The sequence below is a fragment of the Myxocyprinus asiaticus genome, chromosome 3, assembly GCF_019703515.2.
Source record: "Myxocyprinus asiaticus isolate MX2 ecotype Aquarium Trade chromosome 3, UBuf_Myxa_2, whole genome shotgun sequence".
NCBI lineage: Eukaryota > Metazoa > Chordata > Actinopteri > Cypriniformes > Catostomidae > Myxocyprinus > Myxocyprinus asiaticus.
Genome location: NC_059346.1, coordinates 51,094,000 through 51,109,386, shown reverse-complemented (window position 1 = coordinate 51,109,386; position 15,387 = coordinate 51,094,000). Strand labels below are relative to the sequence as shown.

At 36.8% G+C, this 15,387-nt stretch overlaps 1 protein-coding gene across 1 annotated transcript in view; it reads left to right on the top strand.

The window, feature by feature from the left end:
- Nucleotides 1-4,825, top strand: part of vps37d (VPS37D subunit of ESCRT-I) — a 60,178-nt gene extending 55,353 nt beyond the window's left edge. The window contains exon 4 of the mRNA XM_051668550.1: nucleotides 3,707-4,825. Within this exon, the coding sequence (XP_051524510.1) occupies nucleotides 3,707-4,186 (480 nt within the window). The 3' untranslated portion in view covers nucleotides 4,187-4,825. The remainder of the gene's footprint in view (nucleotides 1-3,706) is intronic.
- The last annotated feature ends 10,562 nt before the right edge of the window (nucleotides 4,826-15,387 follow it).

Below are 15,387 nucleotides of genomic sequence, written 5' to 3'. Positions count from 1 at the left end.
ACAACGTCTCGTTCCCTCCCTAACCGAGACAGGTTTTTTTGGGGGGGGGGGTGGGGGTTTGCTAAGGTGTACTGAGTTGGTTTTAATGCATTGCTAAATGTCTAAAGTGTTTTGGACGATTGCTAATGTTTTCTAAGGGGTATTTAGCACATTGCTAGAGGGTTTTGGGGGTTGCTAAAGTGTTCTGAGGGGTCTTTTGCACATTGCTAAAAAATTTTGCCTTAGCAAGCACCAATAACTACTATAGGATGAAAAGAAAGTTACAAGGATCCAAAAGCTATTACATGAATTCAAAGATTAGATTTTTGAAGAACTTTCATTTTTCTTGTACTTATGACTGTTGAGAAAATATCAATGGGTAAAGCAGTCTTTGAACACTGTTTCATGTGGTCTCCTGCTGTTTATTAGCTCTTCATAATTCCTCAATGATACCCATCATTAAAATTTTATGGTTTCATTTAAAAGCAGTCTATGAAAGAAATTCAAAGATGTTGTCAGGCTTTTTCCAGATGCTGTGGCACAAGAATATGCCAGTCCTTTAGGGATGCATGGCTTAAATCTGGCTGATAAATACATGTGTGCTACTGATGTGGCACACGTCCTGCTAAAGACTGGCTCAGAGCATAGCTCACTTATGATGGATTGAGACCATCAATCAGGTGTCAAGGGCCTAACCACAATGTCGCGGAGCAATCGATTCAGGCTCTGTGGGGTGGAGGACTCAGTGCTTATTTACAGCCCGAGGAGAGATAACCCCACAAAGATCCATCAAAGATGGTTGAATGGGTAGAGCGGTGCAGCCGAGTCAACAAGAAGAGAAGTCATCTATGTAGTGTTTTTTCTTATTATACATGTTGTGCTGAGCTTTTGTAAAGCCCTTTGTTAAACCATCTCTGATCTAACACATCATGTAGTGAATATTTATAAGGAATATGAGCACATAGAGGAAATACAGTATATGTTCATGCTAAAATTGAATTTTACTACATGCAAACAAATGGAACAATCATATTTTTTATGCTTCTGAGCGAATGTGGGCTAACATTGTTGTATTCATAGTGAATTTTATAGTCTGTTACTAAAGAAATTAAATAGGAATATAGATGCGCATCAAAACAGTCATGTGACATTGCCTCAACAAGCCATACATAATTGCCTCTGAGAACATCAACAGTATCATCGCATAGCATCTGTAATGTTGTTCTGGTTATTCTGAAATGCCAAAGCATGTCATCAAAATGATTGTCTGCTATTACCTCCTAGAACTGTCTGACACACTTTTGCTCCCGGACAGAAGCCATCTGCCGCTGAACACAAGTTCGTCAAAACGTTTTGTCTGCACACTGTAAACCCTAAGAAATTCATTAAAATAGAAATTCATTCAATAAAGGAGCCACAGTTGCTGCAACTGCCATTTTCATGTCTATTTTCCACAAATTTCCACAAAAGTGATAATTTTGTTAAACACGTGGGATGGAAACACTGCTTTATTTGTAAATTTTGCATAAATTACATTTGTAACTTGGATTGTAACATGAATAATGAATGATGGACCTGAGCCATATCTAGGGACCACAATATTATAGAGAGTTTGGGGTGGGCTCTTGTGACTTTGGCCAGTATGCAACCACAGCAACATTTTGACAACCACCTTGAACACCTTTGCATTGTGGTGGCAAATTTTGTACTTGTAAGCACCACTCACATTTTCTTCAGAACATTTCAAAATCTAGTTTTCACTTAGATGGTCATAGTACAATTTAACCATTCCAATCAAACTTGGGAACCAAACTATTTAATTACAGACAAAATAAAGCACATTGTTAGTGGTGTATCTTGGCTGTTATTGGTCCACACTGATGTGTAGTTTGCTAGTCCTAGACATTGTTCTTTCTGAGAAGACATTTAGGGGGTGGGTTTGTACAGACGATACTTATCAATTATTCAGAGGAGACAGACAGAGGGCAGACACCCACCCCCCTTTGACCGGAGGCGCATGTAGACACATTGGGTCATGTTAAATTCATACATAGTGCTCTGCTGCGCTGAGTGAGTATTTGTACAGCATGTTATTGTGTAAGAAACCTTTACTGTGCATGCATGACAGTTCTTGTGTGTGCCCTGATTTTAAATGCATCTGCTTCTGGGTGGTTGGAGTGGTGGTGGTGTACCACCATTGTGTCCTTGAGCAAGGCACTTAACTCCAGGTTGCTCCAGGGGGATTGTCCCTGTATTAAGTACACTGTAAGTTGCTTTGGATAAAAGTGTCTGCCAAATGTAAATGCCTGGTAGCTGCTTACTTGCCCAAGTCAAAAGAGCCAACACCCAAGTCTCTGATATTCTAGTTTTTAAATATGACTTGAGTCGCTCCCTCAAAGTGAGTCTTTGGAATTTTTTCACCCATTTTATTGTCTACCATGCAAAAATCATAAGTCAGATTGTTTAGAAAAGTAATAGTCTCTCCTCAACAAGGGGAGGGTTGGTGGAGTCCATTTAATATTCTGAGTAATCTCAACAAGATTTCACAAACAAACATTACTTTGTTGAACTAGTTAGATACTCAAGAAATTCCAAGAAATTATTATTGTGCTTACTTATGAGCATTTTTAAGTTAGTTCCATGCAATATCATGTAATAAGGTACTTACACTTTCAACTGCTAGTGAAGATAGCAAGTTTACCCATCTATTTAGACTGACAAAAATTACAATGTCAATGAATTGTAATGCCTTTGAATGTTGAGACCACTTTTGGGTAGTAATGGACTACATATTATCTGTATTAAGTAATCAAATTACAAAAGTCAAGTACTTGTAATTTTTTTATGGATTACATGATTAAGTATTGATTACATTGCATCAGTTTTGACTAAGGGGTGTTGAGACTCAGGAAAGTTGTTTGATTTCATGTTTACTATTGTTAAATGAGCATTAATTGGTACTAACACTTAAAATTTGATTACATCAAAGCATGCCACATATAATCTATAAATACTTTACTGATTACAATTTCTGTTGTATGATTTGTAATAAGTACCAGATTACATTTCAGAAGTAATCTTCCCAACACTGTTTGAGACCATTTGTGAATGCATAAAAATTGATTAATGAAAATTGACTGAACAAAAGCTCTTGACAAGAATTTATCGGCTCAATGAGACATTTTGCATTTAGTGAATTAACAAACTGTGTTGGATCACTTGGGTTTCTGAATTTAGTTAGCTTTAAATATTAAGTTGACTGTGTGTATTTTTACAATATGTGTCAACATTTTTCACCTTAAAAAAAAAATACCAAAAAAAAAAAAAAAAAAAATAACTAACTCATTATGAAGGAAGTTATTACATTTCCTTGCTCTGTAATTTGAGTTGGACAAACTTAAGTTGAGTTAACTCAAAAATAACTTAATAATTATCTTTATTTATTTTTAAGTGAGGCCCACTTATTTTTAAAGTAAGTTTAATTCTTAGGATTAAGGGTTTGTTAATATACCACAAGTATGAAGTATGAGATATAGTAATAGTGATGTTTTCCTTATCAAACACCACTGGCTGAAATTATGTGGTTAGTATTAAAAGATTTTTATAGATACAGTGTGTTTTGGAACATGAGTCAGAAGGGATGTTTGCATCTGCGTCATGCTTGTTGTGAATCCTGCATGACTTCCTGTCTTCTAATACCTGTTTATTTGTCATTTGACCTTCACAGGATTTGCTGGAGAGATTCATGGAGGGCCACGTGCCCCTAGAGGAATTCATGGATTCCTTTCAAAGCCACAGGAAGACGTACCATGTCCGCCGTGCTCAAGCCGAAAAACTCCAGGAGCTCAGCCGACCCGAGAGGAAACAGAAGAAACAGGAAGAGGAGCCAAAGAGGGAGGAGGAGCTTAAAGAGTCCCGCCCCAATGGCATCAGCGCTCATTGCCCTCCCCGCGTATTCCAGCTCCGATACGGTCTGACCCCGGCCATCCTGTTGCCCCTTTCCTCTACTTCTGCTTCGGTCTTACCTCCCCTGGACTCACGATCAGGCCAGCCTCAGGCCTCGGGGCCCGGGGTCCCTCATTCCTGCCCCAGGCAGCCTGTCGGGCTGAGAGTTATTGGACAGTTACCTGGCTGGCCTGTGAGACCGGTCCGATTGCAGCAGCTGTATAGACCCAGTCCTCATCCATCTGAACCGCCGTGCCGATAACAGCCAGCACTGTATGAAAGCAAAGTCCGAGGCCATCGGCCGTGTCTGGAATATACACAAAGACCATGTGAAGCCTTCATTAAGTCGATATTAAGTGACTCCAAAAAGTATTTGGACACTTTAGTCACACTAAAAATGTCTGAATTTTATTGCATTAGATACAACATATCTAACCAAGTGGCGTCTGCAAACAAATGATATTAGAACTTTTCTTAGAACTAACTTCACTTAGCCATTTCTGTGATTGCTTTTAAGTCATTCAAAAACATTCATACATTTTTTAAATGTGGCTGAAGTGTCCAGATATTTTGGGGCCACAAAATAGAAATTATGCTGCAATGAATTCAAAAATCCATGTACCCAAAAAGGGAGAAGAGCGGAAAGCCATAACATATTTGTTAATGTTGCTTGTCATTGTTGCTTGTTCGTTTAACTTCTTTGTTTTGTATTCGTGTTGGTTTAGTCTGGACGTGCAGGTGTTTAGCTGCTGTTTGTATGAGGGAAGTTGCCTGTTTCATGAGAAAAAACACTGCATTTTGACTGGAAGGTCTTTAGTGGCCGCTATGAGGCTTGTGAAATGGCACCTTTTTGTAATGTCGATGGTGTTCAATAAAGTCTAATCATGGTGTTTATTATAAACCAATTTCTGTTATTTCACATCTTATTTTCTGCATCCTTGGTGCTGTCCTTGATTTTACTAGGTAGATTTTCCCATAATAGTGGTTTTTTTTTTTCCATCTACAACTCGAAACATACTCTATGCAAGTATGGCCCGTTTCCACTTGGTATTAAGATGCGTCTCAGGTGATCTGATCACATGTGGTCAAGGTGAGACACATCGCTGTTTACACCTGGTCGGATTTGAAGGGGAGGGTCTCTGCTTCATGACGACATACTGTACATCAATCACTATGTCAATGTGTTACTATTACTATTACTGTGTTACTATATTAAAGAACAACAAAGTCAGAAAAGACAAAGAAAGTGCAAAACAATGGCGAGCTGTTTCTCCCAGATGTGGTTGAAATTTTATCTAAGCACAAACGCAACATGTCAAGCAGATTTATCTGTTATTTAGTGCATTACCTGTATTAAAGGAGCTTCAGGTGTTCGTGCTTGTCATTTGTGTTGATATCAGACACACTAAAGAAGATCCGTGAAGCTCTTGTGATTGTGTATGTATACGCTTTTTAAAGTTATTTCCTTTAAAGCCGCTTGTAAACGGCAACATTTAAACTCTTGTTTTAGCCGTTTTAGAGGTGTGGTGCTTCACTGCTGCCAAGACGCATACAGGAAAGATTAGCGTTTACACCTCAAATGCGATGTGGTCACATGCATTTTGACCACATTCGTATGTGGTTTTTGTGATCCGATCACAAAATGGTTTAGACCCAGTTGAGACCTGTATTTAGGGCTGACCACATGTGATCAGATCACCCATAACGCATCTTAATACCAGGTTGAAACCAGGCCTATGTGAACACAAATGCTTTTTCATTGTTGTGTTTGAAATTTGTTAGAGCTCAATTTGCGTTCAGACAAAGGCCGCTTTCAGGTCTACTACTTTCATGGCAGAGCAACAGTTTGAAGTTGAGCAGCAGTTAAAGTTAGTGGTTAGCTAGTTACCTGAATAATAACACATCTGATTTAATGACAAAATTGACCTCTATTGCCCCCTTGGATACTGAGATTGGTTTCCACCACTGTAATGCAAGAACACACGTTATATTTGTTAGAGCATACAGGACCGCGCACTTGCAGTGTATTGACCAAGCTATCACGTCTACAATGATCAGCCACAACATTCAAACCACCTGCCTAATACTGTGTAGGTCCCCCTCATGCCACCAAAACAGCACCAACCCGCATCTCAGAATAGTATTCTGAGATGATATTCTTCTCACCACAATTGTAAAGAGTGGTTATCTGAGTTACCGTAGACTCTGTCAGTTCAAACCATTCTGATCATTCTCTGTTGACCTCTCTCACCAACAAGGCGTTTCCATCCACAGAACTGCTGCTCACTGGGTGTTTTTTGTTTTTGGCACCATTCAGAGTAAATTCTAGAAACTGTTGTGCGGAAACAGTTACAGAAATACTCAAATCAGCCCATCTGGCACCAACAATCATCCATGCGATTATCTAATCAGCCAATCGTATGGCAGCAGTGCAGTGCATAAAATCATGCAGATATGGGTCAGGAGCATCAGTTAATGTTCAACCATTAGAATGGGGAAAAAAATTGATCTCAGTGATTTGGACCATGGCATGATTGTTTGTGCCAAAAACAAAAAACATCCAGTGAGCGGCTGTTCTGCGGATGGAGACGCCTTGTTGATGAGAGAGGTCAACGGAGAACAAGGGGGACAATATTAGGCAGGTGGTTTTAATGTTGTGGCCGATGGGTGTATGTTCAGCTACTTGTGTAGAGTATGTTTCTGGCCTAATTCCAAGTAACACCAAATGAAAGAGAACGCATGTAGTTTAGATGAACTCAGAATGTATGTTTTTCTGTGCAAGACTATAAAATGAGAACGGTTCACATGGTTTATTATTTACACAGCTGCAGCACAAGTCTTTGAAAACCCAAACTTTGCAAAACACTTTGTTGTTTCAAAGAATTTTCACCCTTCCCAGCCGAGTCTGAAGATGAAAAGTATGGACAGGCTGTTGTCTTTGACAACAGAGAGCAATGAGTTTGCTCTAGGGTTATGCCTTCATTCTTAAGCTGCAGTCGGGTTACAAATAAATTTGCATTAGCATAAAATACCTCTTAGTAAGAAAATTCTTACACCAGCGTCAGTGAAAATCCCATCTAAAACTGGGATTTACTTATTTATGGAAATCCTGTTACTGAATGCCTCCTGCGGACATCAAAAGCTGTTTATTTGTTTTGACAAAAGACGGGTTTTATTTCTAGGCCACAATGTTTTGCTTTCAGTGAATGGTTGAAGATATTGTATATTGGAATCAGAGATAATCTGTGAGCGGTTATAAGAAAACATGTTATAAATTATAAGGAAAAGAAGGGTGTTATGTGCCTTTAATATTTATCAATGTGTAGGGAGCAGTAAGAAGCAGAAAGTAATACAAGGTATGTTGTGTTTTTGCTGTTAAGAGAATTTATTAGCCTTCACCTGTTTTCTGACCTAAGTGGAATTCAGCAAAACTAGTTACTTCTCCAAGTGCCAAGAACTAACTTGGCACTGTGCTTGTGCTAACAAAGAAGAACCAAAAACTGTAATGGTACAGCCTGGTTCGTTGTTGTGTGTGTATATCAATCAATCTATCTATCTACCTATCTATCTATCCATCTAGATCTCTCTCTCTCTCTCTCTCTCTCTCTCTCTCTCTCTCTCTCTCTATATATATATATATATATATATATGTATATATATATATATACACACACGGCTCTGGAAATAATTAAGAGACCACTGCAAAATGATCAGTTTATCTGGATTTCTCTGTATGTGTTTGAGTAAAATGTTGGTTTTATTCTATAAATTACTGACAACATTTCTCCCGAATTCCAAATTAAAATATTGTAATTTAGAGCATTTATTTTCAGAAAATGACAACTGGTCAAAATAACAAAATAGATGCAGTGTTATCAGACCTCAAATAATGCAAAGAAAACTAGTTCATATTCATTTTTAAACAACACAATTCTAATGTTTTATCTTAGGAAGAGTTCAGAAATCAATATTTGGTGGAATAACCCTGATTTTCAATCACAGCTTTCATGCGTCTTGGCATGCTCTCTACCAGTCTTTCACATTGCTGTTGGGTGACTTTATTTCACTCCTGTTGCAAAAATTCAAGCAGCTCGGCTTTGTTTGATGGCTTGTGGCCATCCATCTTCCTCTTGATCACATTCCAGAGGTTTTCAACCTCTGAACCCCAGTGGTCTCTTCCAGAGCTGTATCTTGGTTATGATCAAATCTCAAATATTTCATTGTCTGATGACATTGCTCTTTGTGTTTGCAATCTCTATCAAATTATTGGTTGCACTTTATTTTACAGAACGTGTACTTTCAGTATACTTACCCAAGAAAGTACTGAGTAATATTAGGTAACTACATGTACTTAATATGGGTTAAGATTAGGGTTACGTTTAGGGTTAATACATAGTAATTATATAGTATGTAAATGTAGAACAGTACTGTAAAATAACGTTCTACCAAATTATTTTTAAAGGAATGTTCCGGGTTCAATATAAATTAAGCTCAATTGACAGCATTTGTGGCATTATGTATATTACCACAGAAATAATTGCAACTCGTCCCTCGTTTATAAAAATAAATAAATAAATAAAAAAAGCAAAAAACTTGGATAAAGTAAGGCATTTACAATAGTTAAAGGGATAGTTCACCCAAAAATTAAATTCTCTCATCATTTACTCACCCTCGTGCCATCCCAAATGTGTATGACTTTCTTCTGCTGAACACAAACAAAGATTTTTAGAAGAATATTTCAGCTCTGTAGGTCCATACAATGCAAGTGAATGGTGACCAGAACTTTGAAGCTCCAAAAAGTACATAAAGGCAGGATAAAAGTAATCTATAAGACTCCAGCGGTTAAATCCATGTCTTCAGAAGCGATGTGGTAGGTGTGGGTGAGAAACAGACCAATACTGAAGTCCTATTTTTTTTTTTACTATAAATTCTCTTCCCTGCCCAGTAGGTGGTGATATGCACGAAGAATGTGAACTGCCAAAAACAAAAGAAGAAGAAAGTGAAAGTGGAGATTTATAGTGAAAAAGGACTTAAATATTGATCTGTTTCTGTTGATACCTGTCAAATTGCTTCTGAAGACATGAATTTAACTACTGGAGTTTTATGGATTACTTTATGGAATTGTTTTTTTTTTTTTTTTTTTTTTTTTTTTTTTAAATACACTGTTAAATCCTGGGAACATGTTACATTGAATATACATTGCTCCAAAGGCTGGTTTGAACTTTTTGAATTTTACTTTTCTTTAGTCAGAGAGGTGAAGGCTGATGTGAGATTATCAGGAACAGAGAAGGGGGAAAGAAACACTGTCATTTGAATGTGTCAGCACCATGAACACTAACTATGTGCCATAACTTTTTTTAAATTTTTTTTTTTTTTAAATAAGTGGTTTGAAATGTCACTAGCTTTCACCAAGATGGAATCATGATTTTTAATGTTTATTTTCCCATAATGTCTTACAAATAACATGAACACATTAAATCTCTTCTCCCCGTCTACGACTCTTGCCAGACATCACGTCACAGTGACAGCATCGGTCCACAAGGTCAGACAGAATCCACATCTGTCAAATCTGTGACATCAAGCACGAAGGTGACCTTGAACGTGATAGCCATGATCCGATCCCCCTCAAATCCTGATACTCCAATATATCTTAATTTTCCCTCCACAACACTTGCTCTTGACTTCAGGAGTGATGGCCCAGGGGAGTGATTTGACTTCTAAAGTGTTTTTTTTTTTTTTTTTATCAGACTCCGGGGTTTTATTTGTTTGCTGAATTTGCTTGTTCTAGCATGTGCTATCATGGGCCTATATCAGTGTTTTTGATTATGGAGGCAGCAGGAATGTTGTCAAAACAGAGGTGAAAACATGTTTTCCGTTCTACACAGATTTCATTCAGTGAGTTTTCATGCTGCAGATTTCACCTGGGTGTCAAATGTCACTCAAAGAACAGTGCTGTCATTACAAATGCAAAATGTACAATTTGTGGCACAATTTGAGCAAATACTATAAAAAAATATCTTGTGTGCTTCAATGACAACAAGGAAATCTGATCTTTTGAACAAATGAGTTAACATGTTCGATCTCACAAATTTGCTAATTTGATTAGTGACTTACAAATAGTGCAGAATCTTAAAGGGGTAGTTCACCCAAAAATGAAAATTCTCTCATCATTTACTCACCCTCATGTCATTCCAGATGTGTATGACTTTCTTTCTTCTGCAGAAAACAAATGAAGATTTTTAGAAGAATATTTCAGCTCTGTAGGTCCTTACAATGCAAGTGAATGGTGACCAAAACTTTGAATGTCCAAAAAGCACATAAAGGCAGCATAACAGTAGTCCATACAACTCCAGTGATTAAATCTATATCTTCTGAAGTGATATGATAAGTGTGGGTGAGAAACAGATCAATATTTAAGTTCTTTTTTTACTATAAATCCATAATTGGCGAGATGCACATGTATGCGAATCGCCAAAATCAAAAGAAGAATGTGGAAGTGAAAGTGAATGTGGAGATTTATAGTTAAAAATCTTTGTTTGTTTTCAGCAGAAGAAAGTCATACACATCTAGGATGGCATGTGGGTGAGTAAATGATGAGAGAATTTTCAGTTTTAGGTGAAATATCCCTTTAAATATTTCTTCTTAGTTTTACGTCACTACTTTGTTTAACATTCTTCTAAATCCTAAAATGTTCTGTTTATTTTCAGGTCTACATAAACACAATGGCAGATTTTCAGCATGGTCTCATTTAAAAAATTTTTTTTTTTTTAACCCACTGTATATGATATATCGGCTTTACATTGGCCACACTGCTCTCTAAGTTCAATCAGGGCCGTAACCACAATATACATTGAGGAGAACAAGTCCCCCCAATAATCAGATATGGCCAAATTGTCCCCCCAATAACTGATATCCTTGTTGCTTTTCAGCTGCAGTCCATAGTGCACCGCTGTCTAATTGTCACTAAGTTGTTGCAGGAATAACATAATGGTTTAAAAAAGTTTCACTGATACTGTGCTCAATAGTCTAACAGCACTCGTCAATGTCATATGAGATAGCCAATCAAATCGATGAAGGCGGGACTCAAGTTTAAGAAACTGAGCGGGAACCTCGTGGATTATTCCAGCGCTGTGCAGAATGCACGCGTCAGTGTCAGCAGTTTAGGTTAAAGTGTTAGTGTCATGTAAGATGTCAGTATATAACTAAACATGCAATATTTGCTCACTATTTTATGACTGAAATGTTGTACAGACCAACAGTCATTTCCAATGGTGCAAACTATTCACCATCTGACGAAAAGTGCCATTTTGAATTAAAAATGTCACATACAGTACGTGATTCATTGAAACCAATAACAGAACCGTTTTCAACATATCAGGCTTAAAACAAAGAGTGAATGTGTGTATGTTGTAAAGGAATTGAATAAATGTGGTTTTCTGGTAAGTTTCTGAAGTACATTTTTAGAAAATTCACTTGATATTGTCTTAGAAAATGATCTATAACACAAAGTAGAGCATTTTCACCCTCAAATTAGAACTAGAACATCGTAAAACCTGTGAGTTGTGGCTTCAATTGAGTTTTTAGGTTGTGGCAAGGACAGTGTCATATATTTGTAAATCAAATTTTATTAGGTAATAATTTAAAATCAATTTAAGATTTACTAAATAATTTCTTTATATCTTTAATTAATTCTGAATTGTGTACAGCATTTCCTTAGAGTCTTCTTTTAAAAGAGACACTTTTATTTTGAGTATGTCTTGTCAGGTCTGTGCTCAAAAAATGAGCCACCAGTAAAAGGAGTAGTTCACCTAAATATTGAAAATTTACTTTTACTCACTCATTTACTCACCTTTATGTTGTTCAAAACCCACATGCTATTACTTTTTATTGGAACATACAAATATATATTTTAAGCAGCTCTATTCCATAGAATAACAGTTTATAGTGAGCAGGAGCTGTTGAGCTTCAAAAAGGAAAAAATACTATAAAGCACTATTAAAGGTTCAGTATAAAGACATCATAACAGTAGTCCATATGACTCGTGCGTAATATTCCAAGCTTTCTGGGGCCACACAACAGCTTTGTGTTGTATGGACTACTTTTACGGTATATTAATAATGATATTTTTTCTTTGGACCTCAACAGTAGTGCTCAATATGAACTGTTTTTGTATAGAAAAGAGCAGCATTCGGGTTCTCAAAGAAAAGATGTGTTAAGATTCTACTGGGGAGAAAATACACTATGAGGGACAACTTGATGGCAGTAAATAATTTTGTGTATTTTCTTTTTGCTAGCCAGCTGACACAGTCATATCATTTTACAGATACATCAGTGATGAAAAGAAATTAAAATTACATTAGTCTTTTCTTTGATACAGCACAAAAAAAAAAAAAAAAAAAGACGACTAAAACAGGCAAATTGCTAGCCATTTAGACACAGTGGTAGTCTTGTACTATGTGAACTTCTGTGTTAAAAAAAAAATGATTGCATTCAGAACCTTTACTATTTTAAAGGACCAAAGAGGACAATTATATTTGTGACCTCGACACCCATGACCCCCCCACCTTCAAAATGGTTTGGTCCCCCCCAGTGTTCAAGACATGGTTACAAAGGCCTTGGGTTCAATAACACAGTATGTTGAGCACCTATAGCCAGATTTTACAGTGTGCTTTTCATGAAAAGAATGTAAAATTGCTTGGAGCAAACATATGACATCATCAGATGAACGTCAAACGTCTATTCTCAGGCTAGCTGACATGCTGTGGTAAATTTCAGTGTGAAAATAATGAATCCTGTTCTAGATTTGTCCTGATTTGTTGCATTATCTCTTTGATTTATGAAAAATAAAACATCAAAATATATTTTATTTTATTATTTTCTAATTGACTAGAAAACATTTTGAAAATGTGACACTATCTGGGCATTTTGTACATCCATTTTTGATAGATATAAGTACTGGGTCTCTAAAAACCCGAATATGTAAGAGTGTTTGAGAAAATTATCATGCATTTAAGGGTTAAATAGCTTGGGTACAATTAAACATAAAACTGTCTGTGTATTACTCTAAGACTTTGACAAAAGGAGAGAAAAATCTGCTTAAATAGGAACGTTTGAACTTTTAGGCTTATAGCTTTAAATGTACCGGGCCAGAATTAAGGAAATAAAGGAATTAAACTGAGGTTTCAAGGTGACTGAGGGCAATTGTGTTACTTGACCTCTTTAGAGTATTATTTATTTTTTATTTTTTTTATATGTACTATTGGTTTAAGTGGTGTGCCTGTATAGAGTCTAAGAACATTTGTGAAAATTATTTGTCATTTTTATCGTTTAAAGGGATAGTTTACCCACCCTCATGCCATCCCAGATGTGTATGACTTTCTTTCTTCTTCTGAACACAAAGATTTTTAGTAGAATATCAAAGCTCTGTATATCCATACAAGGCAAGTCAACAGGGTTCAAAACTTTGAAGCTGAAAAAGCACATAAAGGCAGCATAAAAGTAAGTGGTAGTGGGCTAAAGCACAGAACTGGTAAGCAGAAGGTTGCTGGTTTGATCCCCACATCCCCACCACCATTGTGTCCTTGAGCAAGGCACTTAACTCCAAGTTGTTCTGGGGGGATTGTCCGTGTAATAAGTGCACTGTAAGTCGCTTTGGATAAAAGCATCTGCCAAATGCCTAAATGTAAACATGACTTCAATCAGTCGTGTTGAACAGGTATTTATTTGTCTGCAGGGAAACAAAACGGTGTTAAAATGTTTTTTGATGAGCACTTTTGAGGAAAAACTCATACCTTGATTTGCCAAAGTTCGTCAGGTTTATGACATAGAATCTTTGAAAGGTATAACATACACACCTTCAGTTTTGAGGCACGTAATAGCAAATAAACTAGATATAAGTAAAACTGCATGTTTTGAATTGTGTCTGAGAAATAACACACTGATCCCACTGTGAATTCTGCGACAGCAGGTCGAAAGTTCTTCAGCTAAAATCGGTCTGCCGCAGTGGAAGCATTTGGTACACAATGTTTTCTGTATGGATATTTAAGGAAGGTTGGCAAGGAACTTAGGGGAGTCTGTAGTCAGATATCCCACGCTTATCGCTGCATGTCATTTTCTATCGCCAGGTATGTTTCTTTGATGTCTTTTATTTTTAGGAATTTTTGTTTATTCTGATCATGTGTGAAATTAGCTTTGATTGATTTTGTAACTAACGTTTTAAATCATACCTGGCAAAATATTTTTTACTTTTTGATTTATTCGGTATTCCTCCGAAATCATTTATCACTGGTAGATTCGAGGGACGCACCACAAACTTATGTCCAGGATAATGATCATTACAGGAGCTTATGAATAGGAGAAAAACACGTAAGACTACCAGTCATTGCTTATCACCGTCTTAGCAAGCTGTATGAAACGTGACTAAATAAAACTATCATCTGGTTATGAGCAAGCAGTAGGCGGCCGAACCAGATGATATTAGTAAACCTGCAACCGCTGACTATGAACGGAACTGGCGATTTTGTGACCATGAGATCTATGTAATTAATCGGCAGGCATATGACTCTGAGCGACAATCGGGACCCGAATGAAAGGATAATGATAGTAATCAATAACTTAAAAAGATTAAATTAAAAGAATGTTCAAAAATCTAAATTAGAGGTTCAACTTAAATTGGAGTCAGATTAATATAAAATTGGAGTCAGATCAAATTAATAATGGAGTCAATTGATAAAGTGCAAATGAATAATAAGTGTTTTTGCTTCAGCACTCAGAAAAGACCTTCAGCCATTTTATTGGAATCCGACATCGGACTAATAGTTTGACCCTTTTACAGAGGTAACTGGAGAAAACAGAACAAAGACATTTTTAATTTAACCATTCATATCTTCAGTTTAATAATATGATGTGTGACATATAATTTAAAAGTTCTTTTTTTGTTATATTTGCATAGTTAACACAACATGAATCTTAAAGCAATTGCATAGGAGTTTAAAAGTTCTTTCAGCCAATACAATCGCTTTATGATCCAAGGGGTGCATTACTTGGAGTGGGTGTTGTGTAGTGGGTGTTCCTTGTCGTCTTGCAGTTCCCAGAAAGATACACTTGGGCTGTGTTCAGAATTGCTTACTACCATACTACTCATACTATTTCTGCCTTAGACACATGGCAAAAGTAGTAAGAGTAGTGGTAGTATGCTATTTTCGCCTTGGTTTTACGGGTGAAATGTCCACAGAGTGGTGCCAAAAGCGAGTTGTAAAGCAAGTTGTTTTAGTTGTAAAGGATGTAACACAGTAATCAGGAATGCATATTTTATTAACCCTAACCCTTAACCCAACAATCAGTGGAGTTACATTTCAGTTAAAGTCACATATAGGCAATCTCTTCCTGTCTAAGTGGGCTGTACCTGGCCAGAATAAGGGTGTTTTCACACCTGGCTCATTTGGAGCATTTGTTTCAGAACCT